The 25,818-nt window shown below is 39.4% G+C and overlaps 1 protein-coding gene across 3 annotated transcripts in view; it reads left to right on the top strand.

The window, feature by feature from the left end:
- VPS41 (VPS41 subunit of HOPS complex) overlaps positions 1 to 25,818 on the top strand; it is a 210,565-nt gene that overhangs the window by 30,811 nt on the left and 153,936 nt on the right. For 2 of the 3 annotated variants that reach the window (XM_028490199.2, XM_007127370.4), the window contains exons 3-4: positions 7,519 to 7,626; positions 15,173 to 15,250. In XM_028490199.2, coding sequence (XP_028346000.1) covers positions 7,519 to 7,626; positions 15,173 to 15,250 — 186 coding nt within the window. The remainder of the gene's footprint in view (positions 1 to 7,518; positions 7,627 to 15,172; positions 15,251 to 25,818) is intronic. The other variant, XM_028490200.2, reaches the window with a different exon arrangement.

The following is a 25,818-nucleotide window of genomic DNA, read 5'->3' as shown; positions in this document are numbered from 1 at the left end:
ATCTTGTGACATTTATTTAACCCAGGGTTTCTTGACCTTGGCACTATTGGCATTTTGGACCAGATAATTTTTTGTTCCGGGAGGTTGTCCTGTCCACTGTCGGATATTTACCATCATCCCTGGCCTCTACCCCACGAGATACCGGTAGCATCTTCTCCCCCAATTCAGTTGTGACAACAAAAATGTCCCCAGACATTGCCAAGTAAATGACTTGGGGGGTGGGCAAAATTACCTCCAGTTGAGAACCACTTATTTAACAACCATATGCATTTTAAGCTTTAAAAAATAATATATGCATATGAGTAGATTCATCGGAATTTTCTGTGTATATGAAAAAGTTAGACCCATCTCATCCAGATTACATTTATCAGCTCCTAATTTCAGCTACTTGTTTTTGATTAATATATGTTTTCAATAACAGCAGTATTGCTTGAAAGTAAAAAATTTAACAACATTATTTGCATTCATATAAGAATGTAATTGCTTGTCTGTCACCAGTCTGATGGAAAGGCATCCTGGGAGCTTTGACCACAGTTGTTTTATTGTAGATGAATTCCATTATCTCCATGTCACTTTCTTAAAAAGTTTGGTCATTGAGGCAGCTGTAATACCTTGTGTTATTAATGAAAACCAGAAGTTACTCTCTTGGCTTGTTTATGTAGTTTTCTTGATAGGTTTTGACATTTTAGAAGGCTATATGAAGCCATCTTTCCTACCAGATAGTCATCTTTTTGTGTAAGTAAAATCATTCTTTTGTAATAGAACTGTCACCTATAACAGTCACTAGTGGCACTTGCCCTTTTAAGGAGGTGACAGTCATTTGGGGAGGGGGCAAATACAAAGTTAATAAAAAGGTCCTAATTTCTTGATGAATTTTGAATCTTACAGTTCGTCTTTTTTGTACAGCTTTTCTCATCATAAGCCTCTTCTACTGTTTCTGGAAAAGCTCCAGACTGATATGACATAGGTGGAGACGTCCTTTATTGCCCATGTACATTTACTGGTGATGTTACAGTTTCAAATAAATGCATATACACAATAATAAATAGTTCTTGACTATTTATATTACCTTTGTTGATAGTAAAGTTGATGTAGTTACTGTTGTAGTGAATAGTTCTATTCCTTAAAAATTTGTCAGTTACGTTTTTGAGACTTAAATTGTGTGTTTTGATTGACTTACAGTGTAATTTCAATTATGCTTTAAAAAATTCTTATTTGTATCTGGCACCTACTGTGTTTTATTTTTTTCTTCTCCGTCTATCTCCTCTAATAAATAGTGATCAAAAAGAAATTTTTAATATATCACGGGGCTTCTTATGAAGTGAATTATTTGTTAAGAGAGAAAATGGTTTCAAATACAAATTTTCTAAAGTTCAAATGCCTGACACTAGATTTTGATAGCTTTTTAAAAATACTTTAAACTTATAAGGGTGACTACCAATTCTGAGGATTTCAATTCTTATTAAAGTAACTAGAATTCTAGAGACAATGTTTTAGAGGAAGAAAACCTTTATACTTTCAGACCGATGGCTGATTATTGATTTGCTTTTTATTAAGACTTGGTTTTTTTCCTGTGGAAGTTCAGACTGCGTTGTTTTTTTTTTTTTTAGACAATGAGAATTTTGTTTTGTTTTGTTTTGTTTTTGAGGATGTTAGTGTTCCCCATCGTATCTAGCTTTAAAACATTGGATATTTATTAAAAGGATTTGCCCCTGGTCAGATGTAGTTGATGATGAGATCAACTAATCCATTCATCTTATTAAAACTCCTAGAGGTTCAACTGAGGTCTTTCTCATAGGTGAGGCTGGATGTGATGAAAGGCATCTCCATAGAGTGAGATTGTGGATTGTCTAGGAGTGCTCCACTGGTGATATTCTCCACTGACTTAACTTGGACTTTGTAAATATCTCAGCTCACTCCTTCTCTATATCTAGTATCATTTTGTTTTGTGAAAAAAACCCAAACAAGACAAAACTGTATTTTAACAAAGAACTGATATCCAGAAATAACATTTCAAGTTCTATATTAATAGGAACAGTAGAAAATGTAATGATCTTTCTGTGAACCCTCTGAATTCATATGACACACTTTTTTTAAAATAAAATTCAGGTCTTCATTTGAACTGTCACAGTGGTACATAAAACGTACTGATGTGTGAAAGATGTGGACAGAGTTAAAACAGTATGAAAAATTGGTTATAAACACCCAACTATTTTTTCTTGTACACAAAATGTAAATTATCAGGTGAAAAGTACAATATTCTCGTTGGTTACCTAAGTCTAAGTTAGGTGGTGGGACTTCCTCTGTGTAAATTTACCCTGTGGTGTTAGTAACAAATTACTAAATAGTTTTTGAGGCAGAAATCTTTAATTGCCGTGGTCTCTTGTCCCCAAAAGCAATTTTTTCGCCTTTAAGTTCAAAACTCAGTAAAAAATGACAGTGATAAGAAATTTATTTTCAGATAGTGTTTTAGAGTCCTATAGGATGATCTAAAGGACCTGTCTTTAATTAAAAGTGCTATACACTTAGTGAAAATCCATGTTAGTTGAGGAATTGATTCTTTTTAAAGGAAAGCTGCAGATTTTTCTTGTATGGGTAAATGTCACTCTGTTCATATCTTCGCTTAGCTGCAAGTCAGGACTTGTACTATTCCTCTAGGTTGTCATAGAAACGCAGTTAACTGTCATCTCAACTCAGACTGTTGATGGTTTTATTTGTAGGCTTGCAAGATTATTAAAATTTAACAAAAATTATTGATTTGCTTTTTATTAACACTGGGTTGTTTTCCATGGAAGTTCAAATTGCATGAAAGTCTTTTTTTCTGTTTATTTTTACAGTGAAACTCTATGAAATCTACCTGTTTTAAAAAAAATTTTTTTAATTTAAAATGTGATATATAGTCTGCAGCATTGGAATAACCTCCACGAATTGTATTTTTGAATCACTTCCCGTTTTCTTTGTTTACAGCAAGCAGAAAACAGCTTTAAAAATTCACCTTTACCCCGCTTTTAACTTAACATAAAAGATACCTGTCAGAAAAGCGTGAAATGCTACGTCAAGTGCCTAATATTGGAGTTTTCATTTTATTTATGGTTTTCGAAGCCTAGCACAAATGTTTCAGTGAACTGTGCTGTGAAAGTATTTATTTTTGTATATTTATGTGAGAGAAATTATTTAGTTTTCACTTATAGATAAGACAGGCAAACCTTATTTACTGTAACTTAATGGTCCGTGGATGAGTGCTTTTATGCAAAATAGTTAAGAGGCTAGAATTAACTTTTCACATTGGATGCACATTTGATGTCTAGACCTGAACAACATGTGGCATCTTATTATAAAGACTAACATTCAGGATTCAATTTGTATTTAACACATTTACTTCAGAATGCACACATCCTGCCTTTGCTACATTTAGTGTTAGCTTTGAAATGATTTCTATTTCTTGCTTGCAGATACATAAGTAGAAGTGTTTATTTGTAGCTTTTTCTAATTTTCTTTTTTCTAGGTTTTTTAAGACTTGGTTAATTAGCTATTTGATATTTTATTTTAACAACAGGTCACTTTTGGACATGCAGTATCTCCTTGGGTTGGGGTGATTATTGCAGGTACCTTTTTAAAGAAGGGTAGGTCTTTTAAAGAACCATGCACATGACCCTTCCTTTTGTGGCTGTTAGTTCTTCGAGTTCTTCGTGGAAAGTTAATAGTAGGTAGACCATCTTTGATTTTAACACCCTTTTACTAAATAACCAACTAATAGCTTGTGTATACTTGGAGAAGAAAATTTAAGACAGCTCATCAGTAGACATGGAATATTGATTTTTTTTAATTAAACCAGGTTTATTGCTCTTAAAATTTTACTACTCCTCTTGTAGCTAGTTTGCATGATGGCCCCTGGTGATCCTCACCTCCTATTATTCCTGCCCTTGTGTCCTCCCTTCCCACACTGAATCCCGGCTGGCCTGCATGATCAATGGAATATTGCAGAAGCATCAGTGTGTGACCTCTGAAGCTATGTCATATGTAACATTAGGGTTTCCACTATGCATATCACTCTGGGGAAGCCACCTCTGCCATGTCCTAAGGACACTCAAGCAGCCCTTTGGAGAAGTCGAGGAGGCCAGCAGCTGAAGCCTCCTGCCAACAGCCAGCCCCAACTTGCCACCCATTTGAGTGAGCCATCTGGGAAGCCAGTACTCTAACCCCAGTCAAGTCTTCAAATGCCCAGCTCACACCTTCCCTGCAACCCCATAAAAGATCTTGAATCTGAACCACCCAGCCGAAGCCACTTCTGTATTGTTTACCCACAGAAACTCGGTTAAATAATACATATTTATTGTTGTTTTAAGTCGGTAAATGTTGGAATAATATGTTATGCATCTATAGATAACTAATGCACCTGCTAAAGAAACACATTTTTAAGCATTGCCTATTGATCACATAGTTTATAGTTTATAGTTGTAGGCATGAAGATTGTGGAGGCTTCTGTTGTGATTTGTCGTGTAATTTTTATAGGAGTTTTTATACAAGACATTGACATTAGAGCATTCATAACTGAATTTGAATTTTGGCTTTACTTTCTACCCACTGTGTATCTTAAGGAAATTACCTAAAATTTATGATCATCAGTTTTTTACTGAAAATCTGTAAAATGGGATAATGATATTCAACTCTCTGTAATTTTTTTTAAGTCAGGATGAAATGAGATACCTGTTAAGTCTGTAGCATGATGTTTGATATATCTCATCCTTTCTATTTAACCAGAAATTAGCCCCTTTCCATGTGAAGCTGCAGGTCTTTGCCCCAGGGGTAAAGACTTCTGTAAGCATCTGAGTTTGTGGTCTCTGTGTGACTGTTTTTTAGTATTATAATGTTTAAGAGGCCCAGTACTTACTACTCTGCAAGTCATTTTTCTTTTACATAATTTTCTTTTTACTGTGATGAGCCTAGGTGTGATTTTCTTCATATTTCTTGCTTGAGTTTGCAGAGCTTCTTGAACTTGTGGGTTGATGTCTTATCAGTTTTGAAACTTCTCAGTTGTTCCCTCTGTAAATGTTCTTCCTGTCTTTCCTCCCTCCCACTTTCCCATTTTCTTTATCCTTGTGGGAGTGTGTTGAAAAGTATGTTAGCCCTTTTCACTGTGTTCCACATATCACATATAATTTTTCTGTATTTTCCATCCATTTTCCTTCTCTGGGCTTCCCTTTGGATATCTTTTTTAAAAAATATTTATTTATCTATTTATTTATTTTGTCTGTGCCAGGTCTTAGTTGTGGCATGCGGGCTCATAGTTGTGGCATGTGGACTTCTTAGTTGCGGCATGCGTGTGAGATCTAGTTCCCTGACCAGGGATCGAACCTGGGCCCCCTGCATTGGGAGCACAGAGTCTTGCCCACTGGACCACCAGGGAAGTCCCCCCTTTGGCTATGTTTTGACCTGTTTTCCATCTCACTAATCCTGTCTTCTGCTTTGCTAATCTTCTGTTGAGCCATCTATTGCGTTCTTAATTTCAGTTACATTTTTCAGTTCTAAAATTTTCATTTGATTCTTTTTTACAGATTACAGTTCTCTGTTGAAAATCTCCCTTTTCATCTGTCTTATTCATCTTTTCCTCCCTCCCTCCCTCTCTCCCTTCCTTCCTTCCTTCCAGAACATACTAGTTATAGTAAAGTCCTTTTCTGCTAACTCCAGTTAGTAGGTCACCCATGGGTCTGTTTTTACAATATTTTTTTCTCCTTGATTTTCAGTCATTTGGTCCAGTCTTGTGGTGCACCTGGTAATTTTTTATTGAATTCTCAGTATTGTAAGTGAAGAATTGTAGAAGTCCCCATAGTATTCTTTTTCCAAGGAGTCAACCTTTCCTTCACTGGACAGATGGGTTGAGGGTTATGTACCTTACTCCAGTCAGGGATTGAACTGAGTCGAAGCTAGACAGAAATTTGGGGAAGCTATTGTGCTTATCCCCTGGGGACCAGGAGTCCCAAATGAGAGCCTGTGGTATTCGCCAGGATCTCATTTCCCGATGGCTCCTGAACTCTAATTCTTCTGTTCCCAGCACATCAAGGCAGCGAGTTTGCATTTTTGAGGCTTTCTGTTTAGCTTTTTTGTCTCATACCTTAAGTAGCTTTGGAAATTCGCTGTTGTCCTTTGGGGAAAAGTGGCTGTGTAACAAACTCACTTCTTTGCCTCTGTCTTCCACTGGGGTCTTAGCGCATCAAGTCTCCAGTCCCCACAAGTACCAGAAGGCTTGCTGTTTTCCATCCTCCCAGGATTGGCCATCTTTCCAGGCAGAGATTCTCAGCCTCTTGTTGATAAATGCCTCTATGAAGAATGGCTGTAGAATGCCAGCTCACCTCTCCATGGTTTGTCCACCATCTTGGAATCCTGACTCTTCTAGTTCAGGTTGCCTCAGCAGCAATTTAATTGATGCCTTAGAGTGATCTTTCTCTATAGTTCATTAAGCCTTCCTAGTTATTCTGGGTGAGAACATTGATGTGCCTCAAACTACCCAAATGTTAGCTGGAAGGTGAGGACTACACAATTATTTTTGAAGGAAATGTCAATGATTAGATTATTTTTGTGAACTTCTCTTTTGGCCAGCTTTATCCAATCATAGATGTAGGTATATGCATATTTTCTTGTTTCTCATTACATACTGATGAAGTAAAATGGAATATTTTTCTGAATCAATGTAATTTTGTAACTATCCTTGATTTATTAATTCATGGCCATTATAGTCAACATAGATTCCTAACTTTATTTTATAACTCTGAGGATTAAGGATGTCTTATGATGCTGTATCAACAGTGAAATTGAACATATAAAGTTAGTGATAATATTGAATACATATAAAATGATTAAGAGTCAACAGTGAATATTCTAACATAACAATGAGAGTCAACAGTGAATATTCTAACATAAACTAAATAAATAATGACTGTTCATGGTTTACCAGTTATTTAAAATAAATATTAAAATATTTTTTCTGAAGAGTAATATATACTTTGTTTTATATAAAATTTCTCATTTTCTTTCACTTTAATTTTTATAATTGTATTTTTCTAATTAACACGAGATATTCTCAAATCTGACAAAAATACTTGTAATCTTGAAATGCAAAATTCATGTCTTTTAGAGGTTTATTATATTCGTGTCTCACTGCTGTGTTTTATGTCCATGAGGGCGCACTGACAAGTATTTTGCCCATACGCTATTTATTGACTTTTGTCTGCCTAGTCGGACAGACAGTGTTGTATTTAGTATGCCAAAGTTGACTATTGTCAACAGTGAGTATATATAGTCCTCTTTCCAGCTTTTGAATTTATTCTGCCATTGAAGTTGTAGCAGTTGATCGACGAGTTGGAAAAATGAAACATGAGGATCTTAACCTTTAGCTGTCGTTGGGTTGCTGACAGTCATTGAGGGAACCATCTCTGGTTCCCCCTTACAATGTGTGTTTTGAGTCTTTGAGTCTTTCAAATAAGTCCTTAAGGGCTGTCATTTTCTCTGCTCTCTGTGCAGGAAGAAGAGAGTGAAGAGGAGCCCAAACTGAAGTATGAAAGGCTCTCCAATGGGGTAACTGAAATCCTTCAGAAGGATGCTGCTAGCTGCATGACAGTCCACGACAAGGTAAGGTGGCCCATGTAGAGGATTCTGCTGTGAGTTGTTTCTGTGGTAAGTTTGTTGATACTTTGGAGTCTGGATGCTTTGCATGGTGGTTTGTTTTTTGTTGTTGTTTTTGTTTTTGTTTTTGTTTTTTTACAGTAATCGTGTCTCCTTTGCATTCTTCCTCTCTCCTTTCTTGCCAACAAAAAACCAAAACAACAACCAGAGATATTATATAAATGTATTTGTACACACACACACACCACCCACTGCAAGGGTATATCAAGTAGGAGTCAGACGATGATGGATGTGAAAGGTTTGTAGCAAGTGGTTCTCAGAAACCCTAGTGCTTAATTCCTCAGCTCTTAAGTAGTAGAGTAGGAAAGTGTTAAGATGAGAAGTATTGTGGAGCTCATTGCTTTCGTGAAAGTAGAAGAGATTCCATTGGAGGCCTTAGGAATCAGCAGCAAGGCCCCAGATGATTACTTATCTATTATATGAATGAATGAATAGATTCCACATCTGGGTCTTCTCTATAACAAAGCCCCCCCACCAACTTTCTGAATCCAGGCTAAGTACTATACAGGACCCTTATCCCATTCTTAGACCAAAACAATCTGGGTCATAATTGGAATATCAGAGGCCAGGGAGTTTCACCCATTGCTCTGTCTTCCCTATCAGCCCTGTGAGTGAGCCTTGGTACCTCCACAAAAGGCACACCCCCAGCTCTGATCCATCTCCTGGCTTTATCCCTTTGTTACCAGCAGTATTGTCTCCTCTTCCTTACCTCCACCCAGTTCCCCTTCACTACCGATTTCATTCCATTGTAAACAGATTCCTGCACTTGCTCAGCACGGCAGTAGGATACGTGCTGTCTGTTTTGTTTTTCCAGAAACCCCCTCCTTCGGCCCCGTTTCATCTCTCTACCCTTAAGACCACACTCTGGAGGGCGTCCGTCCCTGGGACTTGAGGATCTTTTGGGCAACGCTCTCTTATCCTTTTTTCCTTGAAGCTATTGTGTTCATCTTCCCACTAACCCTGTTTTGTGACTTTATGGAGCCCTGATCTCTAATCCATTCTTTCTCTTTCTTTCTGTCAAGTGGTCAGCTATCCTAAGTTAACTTTACCAGCGGATTCAATTCCCTAATGGCCCTGACCCTCATGTGCCCCCCAGCTACACTCTCAGCTCGGAGTCAGTGCTCAGATGACCAAAGCCGCCTGCCATGCGCTGGTACACGTTGCGTGCCGAGGTGCACATGCCACTGAAAGGGTTGATATTTATTTGTCCTTCATCAGCTCCTTCGGTCCCCAATCCGCCTCTTCAGCCACTCTCAGAGGATGATGTCATTTCTATTTAATTAAGAAAATGGAAACTACCAAGCATGATCAGCCTCAATTCCTGACCCCTTTCCCAGCTCATCTGAATCCACGCCCATCCTTCCCCACAGGAGCTGTTCTTTCTCCTGCTCAAGGACCTTTTTGTCCACTTCTTTACTTCACCTCCCCTCATTTCCTCCCTTCTCTCCTAGCGATCAGGCTATGTCATGGAACAGACATAACTCTAGCCCCACGTGACTACTGATCTACTTTCTGATTCTATGAATGAGCCTATTTTGGATGTTTCATATACATGGAATCATACATTGTTTGGTCTCTTGTGTCTGGCTTCTTACACTTACTATCATGTTTTTGAGGTTCACTTGTGACGGAGCACGTATCAACACTTCATTCCTCCTTATTTCTGGATAATATTCCAGTGTATGGACAGAACACACTTTGTCCATTCACCAATTTGTGGAAATTTCGATGCTTTTGACACTGTGGATCTCACCTTTCTTAAAACTTCCTTATCATGACACCATTTTCTTATTACTTTCTTGATCACTTCTGTTATTCCCTTCTGGTTTTCTTTCAGTTTCTTTCACCTCTGCTTTTCCCTTACATGTTGATTTTCCCAAGATTTGGTCCACTGGCCACATGTCTTCTAAATGTGTACTTTTCTTTTTTTTTAAAAAATAAATTTATTTATTTTTTTGGCCGCATTGGGTCTTCGTTGCTGCACATGGGCTTTCTCTAGTTGTGGCAAGTGGGGGTTACTCTTCGTTGCGGTGCGTGGGCTTCTCATTGCGGTGGCTTCTCTTGTTGCGGAGCACGGGCTCTAGGCACGGGGGCTTCAGTAGTTGTGGCTCGCGGGCTCTAGAGCGCAGGCTCAGTAGTTGTGGCACACGGGCTTAGTTGCTCTGCGGCATGTGGGATCTTCCTGGACCAGGGCTTGAACTCGTGTCCCCTGCATTGGCAGGCGGATTCTTTGTTTTTTGTTTTTTTTTGTTTTTTTTTTGTGGTACGTGGGCCTCTCACTGTTGTGGCCTCTCCCGTTGCGGAGCACAGGCTCCGGACGCGCAGGCTCAGCGGCCATGGCCCACGGGCCCAGCCGCTCCGCGGCATGTGGGATCTTCCTGGACCAGGGCACGAACCCGTGTCCCCTGCATCGGCAGGCGGACTCTCAACCACTGCGCCACCAGGGAAGCCCCAGGCGGATTCTTAACCCCTGCGCCACCAGGGAAGCCCAAATGTGTACTCTTCTTGATATTTAAATTTCATGATTTCTGTGGCCACCTCCACCCTGACCCTTCCAAGAATAGCGTGCTTATTTATCCAGGTGCCTCCTACACAGCTCTACCTTTGGTTCTGTTTATACCTGAGACTCACCATGTCCATAGTAAGCTCATCTTCTTTTCCCTTCCTTCCCTTGCCTCTGTTTTTTTTTTGGGGGGGGTTCTCTGCCCCATTTGGTGGCATCACCTAAGCCAAAGCTGACTCCTTCTCCCCTTCTGCCCAGTCATTCCCTAAGTCCTGGTGGCTCCCTCACCACCCCTGCCCTAGCCAAGGCCCTCATCTTCTCCTGGCTGTACTCGTGTGCCTCTTATTTTTCTACCCAGATCTGATTTTCATCATCTACTAAATAAAAGTCTGAGCTCCTTCATGTGGTATTTAAGGTCCTCTCAGATCTTGCCGCCTTGTGTGATTGGCCCCATATCTGACCACTTTCTGCCACAAGTGTGATGCTCTGGCAGCAACTCCTGACTCTTCTTACTCACAACATCCCTTCTGCCTGGATTCTACCCCCATGTCACCTGCTTGAGTCCACTGCCATCCTGAATCAAAGATCTTTTAGTACAGACATTCATCATTTCTCCCTGGAACTAATGAACACACCGTGAACCAATCTATTTTCTTTCAGATTTGATTTCATCCTAGTCCATTTATAACACTTCTTTCTACTGAAATAATCTTCCAGCAGTTCAGATCTGATCATGTACTCCCCCTTCCTAGAATTCTGTATTGGCTTCCTGGTGTCTTCATGATTTGGACACACTCCCCGCCCCCCACCCCCCAAACACACACTCACTTTGTTACCTTTGATCTCTCCATAAATATTCAGAAACCTCGGGGGATTCCCTGGTGGCGCAGTGGTTAAGAATCCGCCTGCCAATGCAGGGGACACAGGTTCGAGCCCTAGTTCGGGAAGATCCCACATGCTGCGGAGCAACTAAGCCCGTGCACCACAGCTACTGAGCCTGCGCTCTAGAGCCCGCGAGCCACAACTACTGAAGCCCACGTGCCTAGAGCGCGTGCTCCGCAACAAGAGAAGCCACCGCGATGAGAAGCCTGTGCACCATAACAAAGAGTAGCCCCTGCTCGCTGCAACTAGAGAAAGCCCGCGCGCAGCAACAAAGACCCAACGCAGCCAAAATAAAATAAATAAATAAATAAATAAATAAAACCCTTCATATGGCTCTCATTACACACAAGATGAAGTCTGAAAAGTTTTTAAAAAAAAGAAAAATTCAGAAGTCTCCTGTTAACCAACCTTGCCAATCTCATTGCCTGTCTCCTGCCCTGAATGCTTCCACCATATAAAACTACTTGTAATTTTTTGCCTTTGTCCTGCTTTTTATGTGACTACATGCCTTTGTGCAAGTTGTATCCATGCTGCCTAAAATGGTCTTTACCACAAGCCTGCCCCATCTGCCTCAGTGTCTACTGTCTAACACTCCTCCTTCAAAGTTGACCCTTGAGCAATACAGATTGGAACTGCATGGGGTCCACGTACACACGGATTTTTTTCAGTAGTAAATACTACATGGTCCCTGGTTGGTTGAATCTGTGGCTGTAGAACCACTGATCTGGAGGAACCGTGGATCTAGAGGGCCAACTATAAGTTATATGCACATTTGCAACTGCAGGAAGGGTGGGTGCCCCTAACCACCCCCCAGATTTTTCAAAGGCCAACTATCTACTATTGAAAAAAATCTGTGTCTCAGTGGACCCTCCCAGTTCAAACCTGTGTTATTCACGAGTCAATTGTACTTACTTTTTTTTTTTAACATCTTTATTGGAGTATAATGGCTTTACAATGGTGTGTTAATTGTACTTACTTTTAAAGCATACTCTAAAAATTTAATCTTAATCAGTTTTTTATTTCTGTCTCCATCATTTTACCGTCATCCTTTTAAGTCATACGTGCTTATTGTCTAAGCATATCATAGGTGCTTTGTGTGTGTGTGTGTGTGTGTGTGTGTGTGTGTGTGTTGAATAAACCACCAAACTGATGAAAAGGAGAACAAAGTTTGCCTCCCCAGAGGTCAAACTTTATTAACACCATACTTAATCCAACTTGGCCAAGGAGCCTGACGGTGGGAGCTGTAGTCAGACTAAGTTTGAGAACATGCACTCTTGATCTGAGGCTCATGTTTCTATTTACCAGGTTTCTGATCCAGTTGAGAGTATTTTAGCTCTTAATTCTGGCCCTAGCTCTGCCACTCATTGACTGTCTCCGGGGAAGTCACATCAACTCCCAGAATTTATTTCCTTATGTGTAATTGAAGGCAGTCCATGCTCTAATGCTTTGAATGCTGTAAAGTGCTAGGTGAAACATAGATATTACTGTACAGCTGAACACATTTGAAATGTGCTACTTCTTGTTTCTTTCGTGGTGTCCAAAAGACTGCTTATTGCTTCTTCTACCTGTTTACTTACCAAAAATCCAATTGTTCAAAGGAAAAGCAGTTATGCTAGTGGATGGTTCAGAAGGATTCAATGCCCAAATGATAGTTTATAAAATGAGTCAAGTTTCTGTATTTAAACAGGAAGGGGACTAATTAAATTATGTTTATTCTTTGTCCATGCTGGATTTTAAGTGCTCTCAGGTTAAAAGAAAAAAAATTCAATAGTTACAAAAGCACAAAGCTTTTCATGTCTGGAAGGAGGGTTATATTTAAAGGATTTATATTTATGTTTGTGATTTGTGGCTAATTCTGCATTTTTTTCTTGTATTTTAAGTAGTTGAAAACAACTTAAAAACTTTCATTAGCAAATGAAAGTATGACTCATTAATAGTTTTGGTAGTTAAATTTTTAAGAACTATACAATTGCCTTATCAAACTTGATTGTTTTAAGAGCACATAAAGTTATTTCTAAAAGGGAGCAACAATAATTTATCTAATCCAAATGATGAAATGTTTTCCTAAACAAAAGGTAGCTTGTCATAAAAACCACTGCATGTTTTTTTAAAGATGTTCTAAATATAGTTTTAGGTTGAAATCACACAATCAAAATAATTATTTTACGTTTCCTTTCTGTCTTAAGTATTAAATGAATTAAACTAGTAATTTTGAAAAGAAAAAAGGAAAGAATTAATATTTGGGGTAAAGTACTCTGTATAGAACCTTTAAAACTTTGATAAAACATAATTGGAAGTTCAAGAATGGCCTTCACAGAGATATCAGAGAATGACCCAGTATTAAAGCATTGGCCCTTTTGCTTTTCTTTCTTTTTTTTTTTTTTGACTTTTGGCCACGCCATGCAGCATGTAGGATCTTAGTTCCCCGACCGGGGATCGAACCTGTGCCCCCTTCATTGCCAGCGCGGAGCCTTAACCACTGGACTGCCGGGAAAGTCCCCCCCTTAGTTTTCTAACAAAGTAAATACAGTGTTTATGAGGAGAGTCAATACTGTCGAGTACTTGGGTGTAGTGAGCTTTTAAAACCCATTCATTCTTTTACCATAGGTGGCCTCAGAATGGAGTATTGTTTGTAGCTAGTATTATGTGGTATTTTTTCTAATTCAGATATTGTTAGAGTGTCACTCTGGAGAAGAAATTACACCCCTCTGAGTCCTCTATTTCTGATTAGAATGTTCTTCTGCTTTGGAGGAAACAGCCCTGTTTGGTTTAAATATTCAGACTCATTCCCCCCCTCCCGCCCCCTCCGAATTACCTCTTCCCCTGCCCTTTCCAGGGCCCCGACATCCTGTTTTCAGCAGCCTTGTTGTCTGCCCTGGATGAGTAATCGGCCTGGCACCTTGTGCATTGAGGCAGCCCTGTGCAGTGGAATCGTCATACCTAGTTATGTCTGCACACCTGATGTTTTATTAACCAGTATTGATTTTTTTACCCAGGGGACTTTTTTTTCTTCCTGAAAAAAAGGCAACCTTGCAGGAGTGAAAAGCGTTGCAGGGACTGAATTTCTCATGAACCCCCTTCTTTTCCTTTTTGTGACGCCTCTTTAATGTAGCTTTATATTTTAAGCGCCTGATCTGAAATTTCATTTTCAGCAATTCCATTCTGAGAAATCCTTTTAAATCTTGACTTTCTGTAAGGTTAATTTTTTCAAGATTGTGCTGCTTGACTGAAAAGCTTAGTAGTGCCTATAAATTTGAGCATTTCGTTCTAGGTTGCAATGAAGCATGTTCACACGCAACGAAATACAGAGAATTTGGAACTCTTTGGGTGCTGCTTAGAGAAATAAAAGGGAAGAGAAATCTCATGTCCTATTTCAGGTAGTCCTAAAGTTTCTTCTCATTTCTTTAGGGTTAGTTCAAAGAATTAAAGAAACAGTGGGCGTTAATGAACTAGTTTTATGTCACAAAATGAATACCAAGCTCAACAGTTATTTTTGTGACAGAAAAGGATTTTTTTCTTTTTTGCATTCAAAAATAAACACTGACACTTAATATCACACGTTTACTTTTAGAGAGGCATTCTCACGATGACAGTGTGTCTGAGTCTTTGCATCTCAGCGTGGCATGGATTTTCCTTCCTAAATAAGATAACTTTGTTGTTTGTGTGTGTGTGTGTATGTGTATGTTGCACTTAAATGATAGCACAGATTTACGCTGTTGCCATAAATTAAGGGGAGTTTATAAATCATTCCCTTCAGACGCCGAGTTCAACCGTGGGTTGGTCGTACTTTCATAGCTGTATTTTAATTTGCTGCCTCAGTCCATCAGGGCATTGTGTACAGGCCGCGTGCACACCATTAGTTGTCAGTAGATGAGGGTCCTCGTGAGTCATTCTGACAGCTAGCTTGCATGATCCCAAGAAAGAAGGCCCTGTCCTGTGATTTCCTCCAAGCTGGAAACAAGCCTTCTCAAAGGAATGTGCGTCGTCCGAGGCATCACAGACCACTTACACATTAAGCGTCTTGACTTTGCAGATGGTTTTATTACTAATTGTGTATGAATGGTCCATTACGAAACTGACCCCTGTACCCTTCTGTTGTTCTTACAGTTTTTGGCACTGGGCACACATTATGGCAAGGTTTATTTACTGGATGTCCAGGGGAACATCACTCAGAAGTTTGATATAGTAAGTATCCAGTATAAAATAATGTGCAGGCTAAATTTCATGCTGAAATCTGTGCTCTGAAATATTTGTTTTAGCCATTTGTTTTTAGAGCATAAAGAAAGGATCTTTATGGATGAAATCGGAGTGCTAAGAGTTCAACTCTGAACTTTGTAACCTGTGCTAAAAAGTTTTTAAAGGTGAACTTAGAAAGAGGTCTACATTTATACATAATGTATTTTCACTGGGTATCTGCTATATAAACTCCTTTTAAAAATTTATTTTTATGAATCTGTTTAATTGCCGTTCTTTAGTTAATTACAGTCATCCATTTGGCTTTAAATGAAGCGTTTAAAATACTCCTATGTGTATTTGTTTTAAACTGTAACAGTGTAGAATGTCTAGATGAATTGTTAATCAAAGAAAAAAGATTGCTTTTATTGGTGATTAATGGTGCTAATTTACATACTCTGGGGGTTTGTGGAATCCTTAAAGTGTGAACCCCCTCATTTGATGACTAATGTCGATTGTAAGTACATGCCCCATAATCTTCTCCAGATGCCAAATGTAATTGAAAATTGATTGATCACCTTGCTGTTTCAGTTTATCTCTTCTAAATATATAAAGCTAATATTTTATGTGAATGTTCTGCGAGTTGGACTCTTAGGGGATTATATTGACTAAAAGAGAAGAGCCAGGCTTTTTATTTCTTTAATTGTGATTTGGAATCACCAAGGATGAAGGAAATGTTGAATCTGAAGCTTGATTTTGCTGTTTAAGATGGGCCGAGAAAGTATCAAGTGTCCGTGGTTGTGCGAATGTGAACCTTTGGGATGAAAAAGGTGGTCATTTTGGGGAACATATTCCTTTTTTTGAAGAAAGCGTCAGCACTTGTTGAAAGATCCATCATAAGGTATTGGTGTTGTTCACAAAGGACACCACAGTTTCTAAAGCTGATACATTATATATTAAAGGTACCAGGTTGCTTTGTTTTGCTTAAAAGAAACGGAACCACAGATGATGACAGTATCCTTGGAATCTTTGGAATAGTTCTGGAAGGGACTTGTGTGCTCTAACCACTGATCCATCAGGCAAAAATGGTGGGTTCTTGTTTGGCTTCGGGATCCCTTTCAGACAAGAGGATACTTGTGACGCTCTGTCTTCTCCCTCCTGGACACTGGCCACCCATTTTGATGATTTAATAAACATTTGGTCTTCCCATTGCCATGCATTAAAACGTGAGCTGGTGCTAGGCAGAGCTCTTTTTTATGGTGTCACCCATATCTCCTCACCTTGCAGAAAGAGCTTGCCTGGATGGTCTCTTAAGTTTACGGCTCCAGTTTAATGATTCTGTTAAACTCTGCTTCTCAGTGAGTCTTTTTAATATTGTATAGAAATTACTTGATTGCTGAGGTTCACAGGACAGACACCGCTGGTTCCACGGCCAAAAGAGAAACCAGGAGAAATACTGTAGGAGTTTATTCGTGTCTTTCTTTACCCATTCATTCATGCGGTCCTTGTGTCTATTCAGTATAAGCCTTCAGCTTTATCTTTTCTGATGTCAGTTTGATGTCAGGTATATCCTGCGTCCTTTTCCAGGTTAATTCCTGGTTCTTTCTTTTCAGTCCTGCCTTTATGACATCTTTGGAAATTAAGTGCTTTATAGCTTTGCACTTATTTTGGGGCAGGAGAGGAAGATGGTTTGGTGCTCTGTTTGTTTGTTTACCTCACACAAGAAGTTAATAGTCTGCTGTGGAGAAGTTTTTCATGAGGCCTTGGGTCTTCATGACCATTACCTTATGAGGTATATGACTTTCAGGTGACAAATTTCAGAATGTCATTATCTTTTGAAAGGAGCCTTACTCTTCAGCTTCTCATCTCAGATGAGTTTTTTCCTTTTTTTTTTTTTTTTTTTTTCCTGTTTCTGATGATGTGGCTGCTTTTGGGGGCTCCATATCAGTCCTCTTAAAGAAGGATTTTTTCAATTCTAAAAACACTTATGGCTTGCATTTGCAGACTTTCTTTGGATGTAATGATTTGCCATATTCAATCAAGAACTGTTTTCTTCGTTAGAAATGCAGCAAGAGTGAAACAAGTATTAAAAAAAAAAACTAGTGAATTAACACCTCTGACTTTGGTTTTTACTTCTAGGTGAAACTAATTTAAATGAATTAAAATTAAATAAAATAATAATACCTTATACTTGCATAACATTTTTTAAAAATTTTCTCAAGAAATGTCTCCTCAACCCATTCATTGCATTTATAGTTTTTGAATGCAGTAGTAAAGTCATGAAGCAGTAGTTCAGAATTCTCACCTCTCAGTAGGGTTTTGTTTGGCAGAGGCATAGAGGAATCTTTATTTTTAAAAGGTTTCCCAGATGATTCTGCTATTTGTGTTGGAATGGAATCATTACATTAAAGGCTGTATAACTTTAAATGTTTATGACACAAAAGAAGAAATAACTAAACAAATCATTCTGCATGTTGAAGAAAGTGATTTGTTTTTCTATTAATATTTCAGGAGAAATACTGTTTAGCACACTCTACAAAAAGCTAAGCATATGCCTTCCTAATGACCCAGCAGTTCAAAGTATATATCAAGAAAACGGAATACAGTGCATATGTCCACAAAAAATATATGTGTAGAAGAGTGTTAATAGTAGCTTGATTTGTAATAACTCCAAACTAGAAACAACCCAAGTGTTCATCAGTGGTAGAATGGATAAGCAAATGATGGTATATTCTTAGCAATTAAAAAGAACAAACTGTTGCTACATGCAACAAACATGGATGAATTTCACTGTCTTAATGTTCAGCCAAAGAAGCCAGACACAAATATGTACATGTTGTATGATTCCTTTTATATGAGGGTTAAGAGAAGGCAAAATCATACTATGATGACAGAGGTCAGATAATGATTTGACCTGGGAGAGAGCACAGGAAGAATCTTCTGAAGTGTTGATAATAGTCCCTATCTTGGTGGTTTCCCAGGAATACACATATGTAAAAATCACTGAACCGCACATTTGAGATTTGTGCACTTTATTCTACACGAGTTATACCTCAATAACGTGCGCACGCACGTACAGAAATACCTATACACGTGTATGTCTCTTTGACCTTGAGCAATGTTCAAATTATCCTTTGTTGAAGCAACCCTTTACTCTACTTACTTTTAAGTCCCAGAACATTTCCTAGGTTGGTATCTTGTTCTGAGATCTTGATATAAATGAATCATGCCACTAAGATTATTCTTACAGCTGTATGTTCTTCTATAATTACATAAAAAGTTTGATAGAGAGGATTCTGTACTACCCAACCATCCATGACTGTTCTTTTGTGGATCAAAAGCAAAAACCACTAGGGTCATGATTTATTTTGCATGTTGATATTCAGATTTCAGTCCATCTGAAAGGATATTCAGAATATATGTTAATTAACATGCTTTAGCCACACGTGTGTTTTTTAAAGATTTTTTCCCTAGGTGTAACTTTATGTTAATTCAGATTTAATTGATAAAGTTCAATTTTACTGAAATCACAGAATAAAAATAGGTCTAGCTTCTCAGGTAAAAGGGCTCAAGTTGCTAAGAAAATTGCCTTCTTGAATATAGATCAAGCCATATTCTCCTGAATAATGGGTGTCTCAGTTGCTTACACAGTATGTAACATATGACTTCAAAATCCTTAGAGGATCTCAAATTCCTTTTCAATTCCCACATGGGATCTATGCTCATATGATGTCATTAATCATAGTAGTTACTTTCTGTTTAATAGCCTCCACTTTCCTTAAGCATATTAATTTATGGCTTACTAATTAAGATTACTTATTGTACTTTGAAGCAATGAGCAAATTATTTTGGAGCATTATTCCATATGTTTGAAATCTTTATTAAGTGTGCTAGAGGGAGAGCAAAGAAGTCCACTGACCAAATAAATCTTTGCTCTTTACCTTTATGTGTTTTCTTTCTTTGCTAGAAATAGGAAATGAAAAGGTTTGGCTGTCATCATGCCATGGAAGAAGACATTAGGTAAATACTTATAAAATGGCTCGTTACAAAAAAGAAAGGAAGAGGAAAACAAAATAGAACAGGGGCTTATTAGGCATTTTATATTAAGATAAATAAGAAATTTTAAAAATTAATGTCTTAAAGAAGAGGTGGTTTCAGGATTCTCCTTGAACTCCAGGTAGTCGAGTCTTTTGCTTTTTCTATTTTTTTTTAATTTGGCTGTGCCACATGGTTTGCAGGATCTTGGCTCCCCCGGACCGCCAGGGAATTCCCATCTTTTGCTATTTCTATTGCTGTTTTTGATTTGGGATTAGACTAACACACTCTTTTCCTTACTGCTGATCTTTGGTACTTCTTATGGTCGTATGGTATTAAAAACCCAGATTTCTGTGAAAACTAGCTCACACGACGGTATTTTAACACCCTCTTAAGAGTTCTTTTTATTTCTGCTTATCTTCCCCACTCATCAGTTCAATCCCTGTGTCTTTGAGAACCCTGGACAGCTCCTCACAACTTCCCAGATCAAGTCCTAATCTGTGGCTCAGACCCTTGTCATATGGCCGAAACCTACGTTTCCAATCTTAGTTTTAGTTTCTTCCCTCTCCAGTCATTCTGATCCACTCACCGTCTTCTGGTTATTGACTTGGACATGCTTGTTCCAGCCTTTTAATCACATATTCCAAGGATGCCCTTCTTCCATTAAGTCCCGTTCTTTCTGCGATGTGCTTGTACTGAAGTGACCTCTCCTTTGAACTCCTGAATTATTGCTATTTTCACTTGCAGTGTTAATCCGTCATCGTGTCAATTCCAGCTTCATGTTCTTATTCAAGGTTTTGGAGGGCAGGGGCCATGTCTCCTACTATACCACTCCCCTCTTTCTCTCCCTCTCTCTCGTCTCTGTGGCTGTTTGGTACCCAGTGAGCGTATCAGCTGAGAATACCTTCTTGAAACATACTCATGGAACTGGTTCTTTTTCTGTCATTACTTAACCTCTCAGGAGGGCATCTGGGAGTCAGATCTCTGCTCTCCTGTGTATTATTCAACCCTGACACCCCATTGGATTTATAATTAAAAATGTTTGTATTGAGATCAGAACCTTAACTCTTACTTATGGAAAGGAAGCCTTTTATTCAGTGATATTTGGCTAGTTTTTAACATATACTCAGACTTTTCCTAGTTCCTATGGAGAATCCATAAAGTCAACAGAGTGCGGAAGCTGAGGAGACTTTGGAGATCATTCTAGATACAAAAGGTGCCGAGTCAGGAAACTGGAGGGAAACGGAACTTGAGCTGATTTGGTTCTCTATTCCCTGCCCGCTTACTGTTCCACTCGCCTCTTCCAGTTCATTCCAGGCCTTCCTCACATACCTAGACGTTTCCCTCACCTAAGGTTGCAAAAGATGTTTTTGTGACTGGATCCTGCCTGGGAGTGACCATGGTTTCATTTCTCTCTCTGGGCTTTGGGACTCAGCCATCTTTTGGATTGCATTCCTGGCCTTTTGTGTGCTCTCTTTGTCTTAGAGGAATTTATCTCTAATAGAAATCAGCTCCTCTTTTCTCTTTCCTTGGTATTGATATATAAATGTTGATTATAGGATCACCCATCTTTATTTTTATGTTTCAGCAAAAGAAAAGCTTATCTTCTCTCTCTTGACCAGTGTAATCCTGAAAACTGAGGGTTCCTTTAAGCTTCTCAGATTGCATCTTTTTTTTTTTTTTTTTTGGGGGTACGTGGGCCTCTCACTGTTGTGGCCTCTCCCGTTGCGGAGCACAGGCTCCGGACGCGCAGGCCCAGCGGCCATGGCTCACGGGCCCAGCCGCTCCGCGGCATGTGGCATCCTCCCGGACCGGGGCACAAACCCGTGTCCCCTGCATCGGCAGGCGGACTCTCAACCACTGCGGCACCAGGGAAGCCCCTCAGATTGCATCTTTAATATTCACGAATACCTCTTTTATCCTTCGCATGGTTTAATCATCTCCGTCTCCCTGGCACCTCCACTTCTGGAAAATACAGTACTTTTGTAGAGGTTATTTGCATCTGTGTCGAGGTCATTCCATCCAAAGAATGTGTGTTTCCTGAGGGCGGTTTCTCTCATTTCTCTCTGCATCCTTAGTGCTTAACATAAAAGCTGATGAGTAGCGAGAAATTGATGGAACTTGGCTGAACCAATAGTTCCGAATCTGTAAAGTTCCATGTATCTGGACTACCTTCCAGGTAATCAGGGTTTTACACCTTCCTTTCCTCCATCAGGATAACTGTGTGTGCATTATGGGGAATCATGTGGGCATGACCATCTCCTCGAGAGTAAATACAGATCCCAGGCATTCATTATTATCCTGAAGAGCCCAGCTCTTTGGGGCTCATTCATAATGTAGCCAGAATAGTGTGGGGTGACTATTCATTAAAAGAACCCTTGGAGCAGATCTAAACACGTAAGCTATCTGTGAACAAAGAAACCCTGCTCTACTATTGGTCGCAGGGTACTTATCGACCTGAAGCACATCCCATCCATATGTGCAATTCCAGGTGTGGCATCATTACTTGGGAAGCAGGGCATGTATCTCTTGATATTATCCAAGTGGTACATTGTTGGCTCAGATGTGGCAGTGTCTGTACTCTCTGTCTAAGACTGACTGACAGGTTTCAGCTTCTTATGTGTTTAAAGAATCTGTTTTCTGTATTTGGACTCAGTATCTTGAGTGATAAGAAGTATGTCCAATGAGGTGAGAATTACTTAAATGGAAATCAAACTTCTGAGAAATGATGCCAAGGAAAGTCCTGTTTTCCATTTTCTGCATTTTTTTTTCATAAATAGTCTCCAGTGTGTGGATTAAGCATCTGGGTGCAGAGGTGAGTGAGGAAACAGGTTCCGCTTTAAGGATGCTTCTCTCATTGAAAATAAAGTGTCGTGCTTACAGAATGTTGTCATATCTGATCTTTAAGTGGTAGCTGCATTTGGGCAAATATCTCTTAAATAGCTAAAATTTTAAATATTTCTTCACCAGATTACCCTGGTGCTCCACCCATTTCATAGTCAGGGTTGAAGTAATTGTAACTTTTTGGAACTTGACTCTGAGCTGGGTAGTAGCCTGGAGCCTAATTGTCAGAAAGCCCGTGGACTCTATTCTGTGGTAAAGGAGAGCCTCACGCTGGGGCTTCTTTCTTTGGGGATCAAGTGCTTATGGCAAAGTCAGAACAGTAAAAGGATCGTGAACGGTGTGGAGACTCAGAGGAGGAGTGATGAAGTTTGCAAGCGGGAGAAAGTGAAATTTGAGGTGAATCTTGAAGGATGAATGAGCATTTTTCGATTGTTGGAGTGGGTTTGGGCCAGGTGATGGATGCTTCCTGTGAAATAGGGAACCACAAAGCGCAGGGAACTTTGATCACAGACTTTACATCTACACATACATTTTGTTTTTCCTCCAGTAGCTCAAGAATAAGGGAGTGGAGAGGAAGGAATGGATGGGGAGGTGCAATGAGAGAGACTTAGGCAGCAGGTTTGGCGGAAGGACTGAAAGAAAAAGAAAAGTAGTGTTTTCCTGAGTGTCTTCGTGGGGACTGACTTTGGAGTTTGGACTGTTTAGGGAAGCAAGGGAAACGAGAACAGTGATGGGAAATCAGGTGTCATGGACCAGAAGGCAGGGGCTTTGTATATGGGTGTAAGTGTCTGTGTATACAGTTTAATAACAAATAATTTACACCTTGAGTTTTGTTTTGTTAGTGATAGACTTCCAAAGATTAAAAAGTCTCGGGAAACCCTTACAGAGCATGTTTCAAAATAAGAGTGAATTACTTCTTCCTTAAACAAGCTCTGTTTTTCTATCTGAATTGTTTTGTTTTGTTTTTTAATTGGAGTATAGTTGATTTACAATGTTGTGTTAGTTTCAAGTGTACAGGAAAGTGATTCAGTTATACATATATATATACATTATTTTTCATATTCTTTTCCATTATGGTTTATCACAGGACATTGAATATAGTTCCCTGTGCTATACACTAGGACCATATTGGTTATCTGGTTGTTGTTTTTTTTTTTTGGCTGCGTTGGGTCTTAGTTGCTGTGCACGGGCTTTCTCTAGTTGCGGCAAGCAGGGGCTACTCTTCGTTGTGGTGCGCGGGCTTCTCATTGCGCTGGCTTCTCCTGTTGCGGAGCACAGGCTCGTGGCACGCGGGCGTCAGTAGTTGTGGCACGCGGGCTCTAGAGTGCAGGCTCAGTAGTTGTGGCGCACGGGCTTAGTTCCTCTGTGGCATGTGGATCTTCCCGGACCAGGGCTCGAACCCCTGTCCCCTGCATTGGCAGGCGGATTCGTAACCACTGCGCCACCAGGGAAGCCCGGTTATCTGTTTTATACATAGTAGTGTGTATATGTTAATCCCATGAATTGTTTCATTTTATGAGTCTTTTCTAGAAATTATTTCTTGTCTATAATCACCAAGTTTTTTGCATTTGATAGAATCATGATGTATTATGATAAATGGGAACTTAAAGGATATTTTGTTTATCTGTCCATCCAAGACATGAAATTCTTCTATAGTATTCTTATTACTTGGTTGTTCAGTCCTTAGTTTATATCTCTAGTAAGAAGAAATCCATTACTTTCACGGGCAGCTATTAGCTGTTTGCACTTAGTTTTAATATGAATTTTCCCCCTTTCTATCAATTAACCCAACAAAAGCTAAGTAAAATGGAATAACACATACCATTAAACACCTCTTAGAGTGGCTAAAATTACACTGAAAGACTGACCATATCAGGTGTTGATGAGGGTATAGAGAAACTGGAACTCATGCTACTGGTGGAAGTGCAAAATGGTGTAACCTCTTTGGAAAACAGTTGAGCAGTTTTATAAAACATTAAGCATGCACCTACTATCTGATCCAGTCATTCACCCTTAGGAAATGAAAGCATATGCTCATCCAAAGACTTGTATGTGAATGTTCACTTAATTTTTATTTATGATAGCCCCAAAGTGGGAGCAGTCTGTATGTCTCATCTACGGGTGAATGGATAAACAAAATGTGATATATCCATATGATGGCATTCTAATCATCAGTAGAAAGGAATGAACTTTTGATACACACTGCAACATGGATGGATCTCAAATCTATCATGTTAAGTGAAAGAAGCCAGACTCAAATGGCTACATATTATATGGTTGCATTTATATAAAATTCTAGAAAATGGGGCTTCCCTGGTGGCGCAGTGGTTGAGAGTCTGCCTGCCGATGCAAGGGACACGGGCTCGTGCCCCAGTCCGGGAAGATCCCACATGCCGCGGAGCGGCTGGGCCCGTGAGCCATGGCCGCTGAGCCTGCGCGTCCGGAGCCTGTGCTCCGCAACGGGAGAGGCCACAGCAGTGAGAGGCCCGCGTACCATAAAAAAAAAAAAAAAATTCTAGAAAATGCAAATCAATCTGTAGTGGCAGAAAGCAGATCAGTGGTTGCCTGGACATGGGCAGAGGGGTGGTGTGGTGGGATTGTAAAGTGGGGTGAAGGAACTTTCAGGGCTGATGGAAACATTCATTATATCGACTGTGGCGAAGGTTTCATGAATGCATACATATGTCACAACTTTGCCAGATTTAAATACGTGCGGTTTGTTGTACATCAGTTATATCTCAATAATGCTGTTTTTAAAAAACAAAAGTGACAAACTACAGAAAAAATAGAATAACATGTTCCCAGTGGTGATATTTACGTAATCAAAGTGTTATTTGCGTCTATGTAACCCCGAACTGTTGGATATTCTTTAAGGTGCTTGATATTATAAAGGACACAGTACAGAGTGGGATCTAGATTATCTAATTGCTGGCTTCTTTGTTTGTTTGTTTTTGCGGTACGCGGGCCTCTCACTGCCGTGGCCTCTCCCGTTGCGGAGCACACGCTCCGGACGCGCAGGCTCAGCGGCCACGGCTCACGGGCCCAGCCGCTCCGTGGCATGTGGGATCTTCCCGGACAGGGGCACGAACCCGTGTCCCCTGCATCGGCAGGCGGACTCTCAACCACTGCGCCACCAGGGAAGCCCTTTGTTTGTTTTCGTTTTTTTTTTTGTTTGCTGGCTTCTTTGGTCTTTCTTTAAGTTGTGAGTCAAAAGAAAAAAAAATTCTTCATTTATAGTTTTTTCATTTAACATTCTCCTTGTTTCTTTTTTTTAAAGTATAGTTGATTTACAATATTGTTAGTTTCAGGTGTACAGCACCTGAATACTGTGACTCAGTATTTTCACAGATTATCTTCCATTATAGGTTATTACAAGATAATGAGTGTAATTCCTTGTGCTATATGGCATATTCTTGTTGCTTATCTATTTTATATAGTAGTTTGTATCTGTTAATCCCATATCCTGAATTTGTCCCTTCCCTGCTTGCTCTTTGGTAACCATAAGTTTGTTTTCTATATCTGAGTCTGTTTCTGTTTTGCATATACATTCATTTGTATTATTTTTTAGATTCCACATATAAGTGATATCATATAGCATTTGTCTTTGTAAGACTTATTTCACTAAGCATAATGTTATTCTCTAGGTCCATCCATGTTGCTGCAAATGGCAGTATTTCATTCTTTTTTATGGCTGAGTAGTA

Source organism: Physeter macrocephalus, chromosome 5 (genome assembly GCF_002837175.3).
Source record: "Physeter macrocephalus isolate SW-GA chromosome 5, ASM283717v5, whole genome shotgun sequence".
Lineage (NCBI taxonomy): Eukaryota > Metazoa > Chordata > Mammalia > Artiodactyla > Physeteridae > Physeter > Physeter macrocephalus.
The sequence above is the reverse complement of the archived record's forward strand: the minus strand, read 5'-3'. Positions and strand labels throughout refer to the sequence as shown.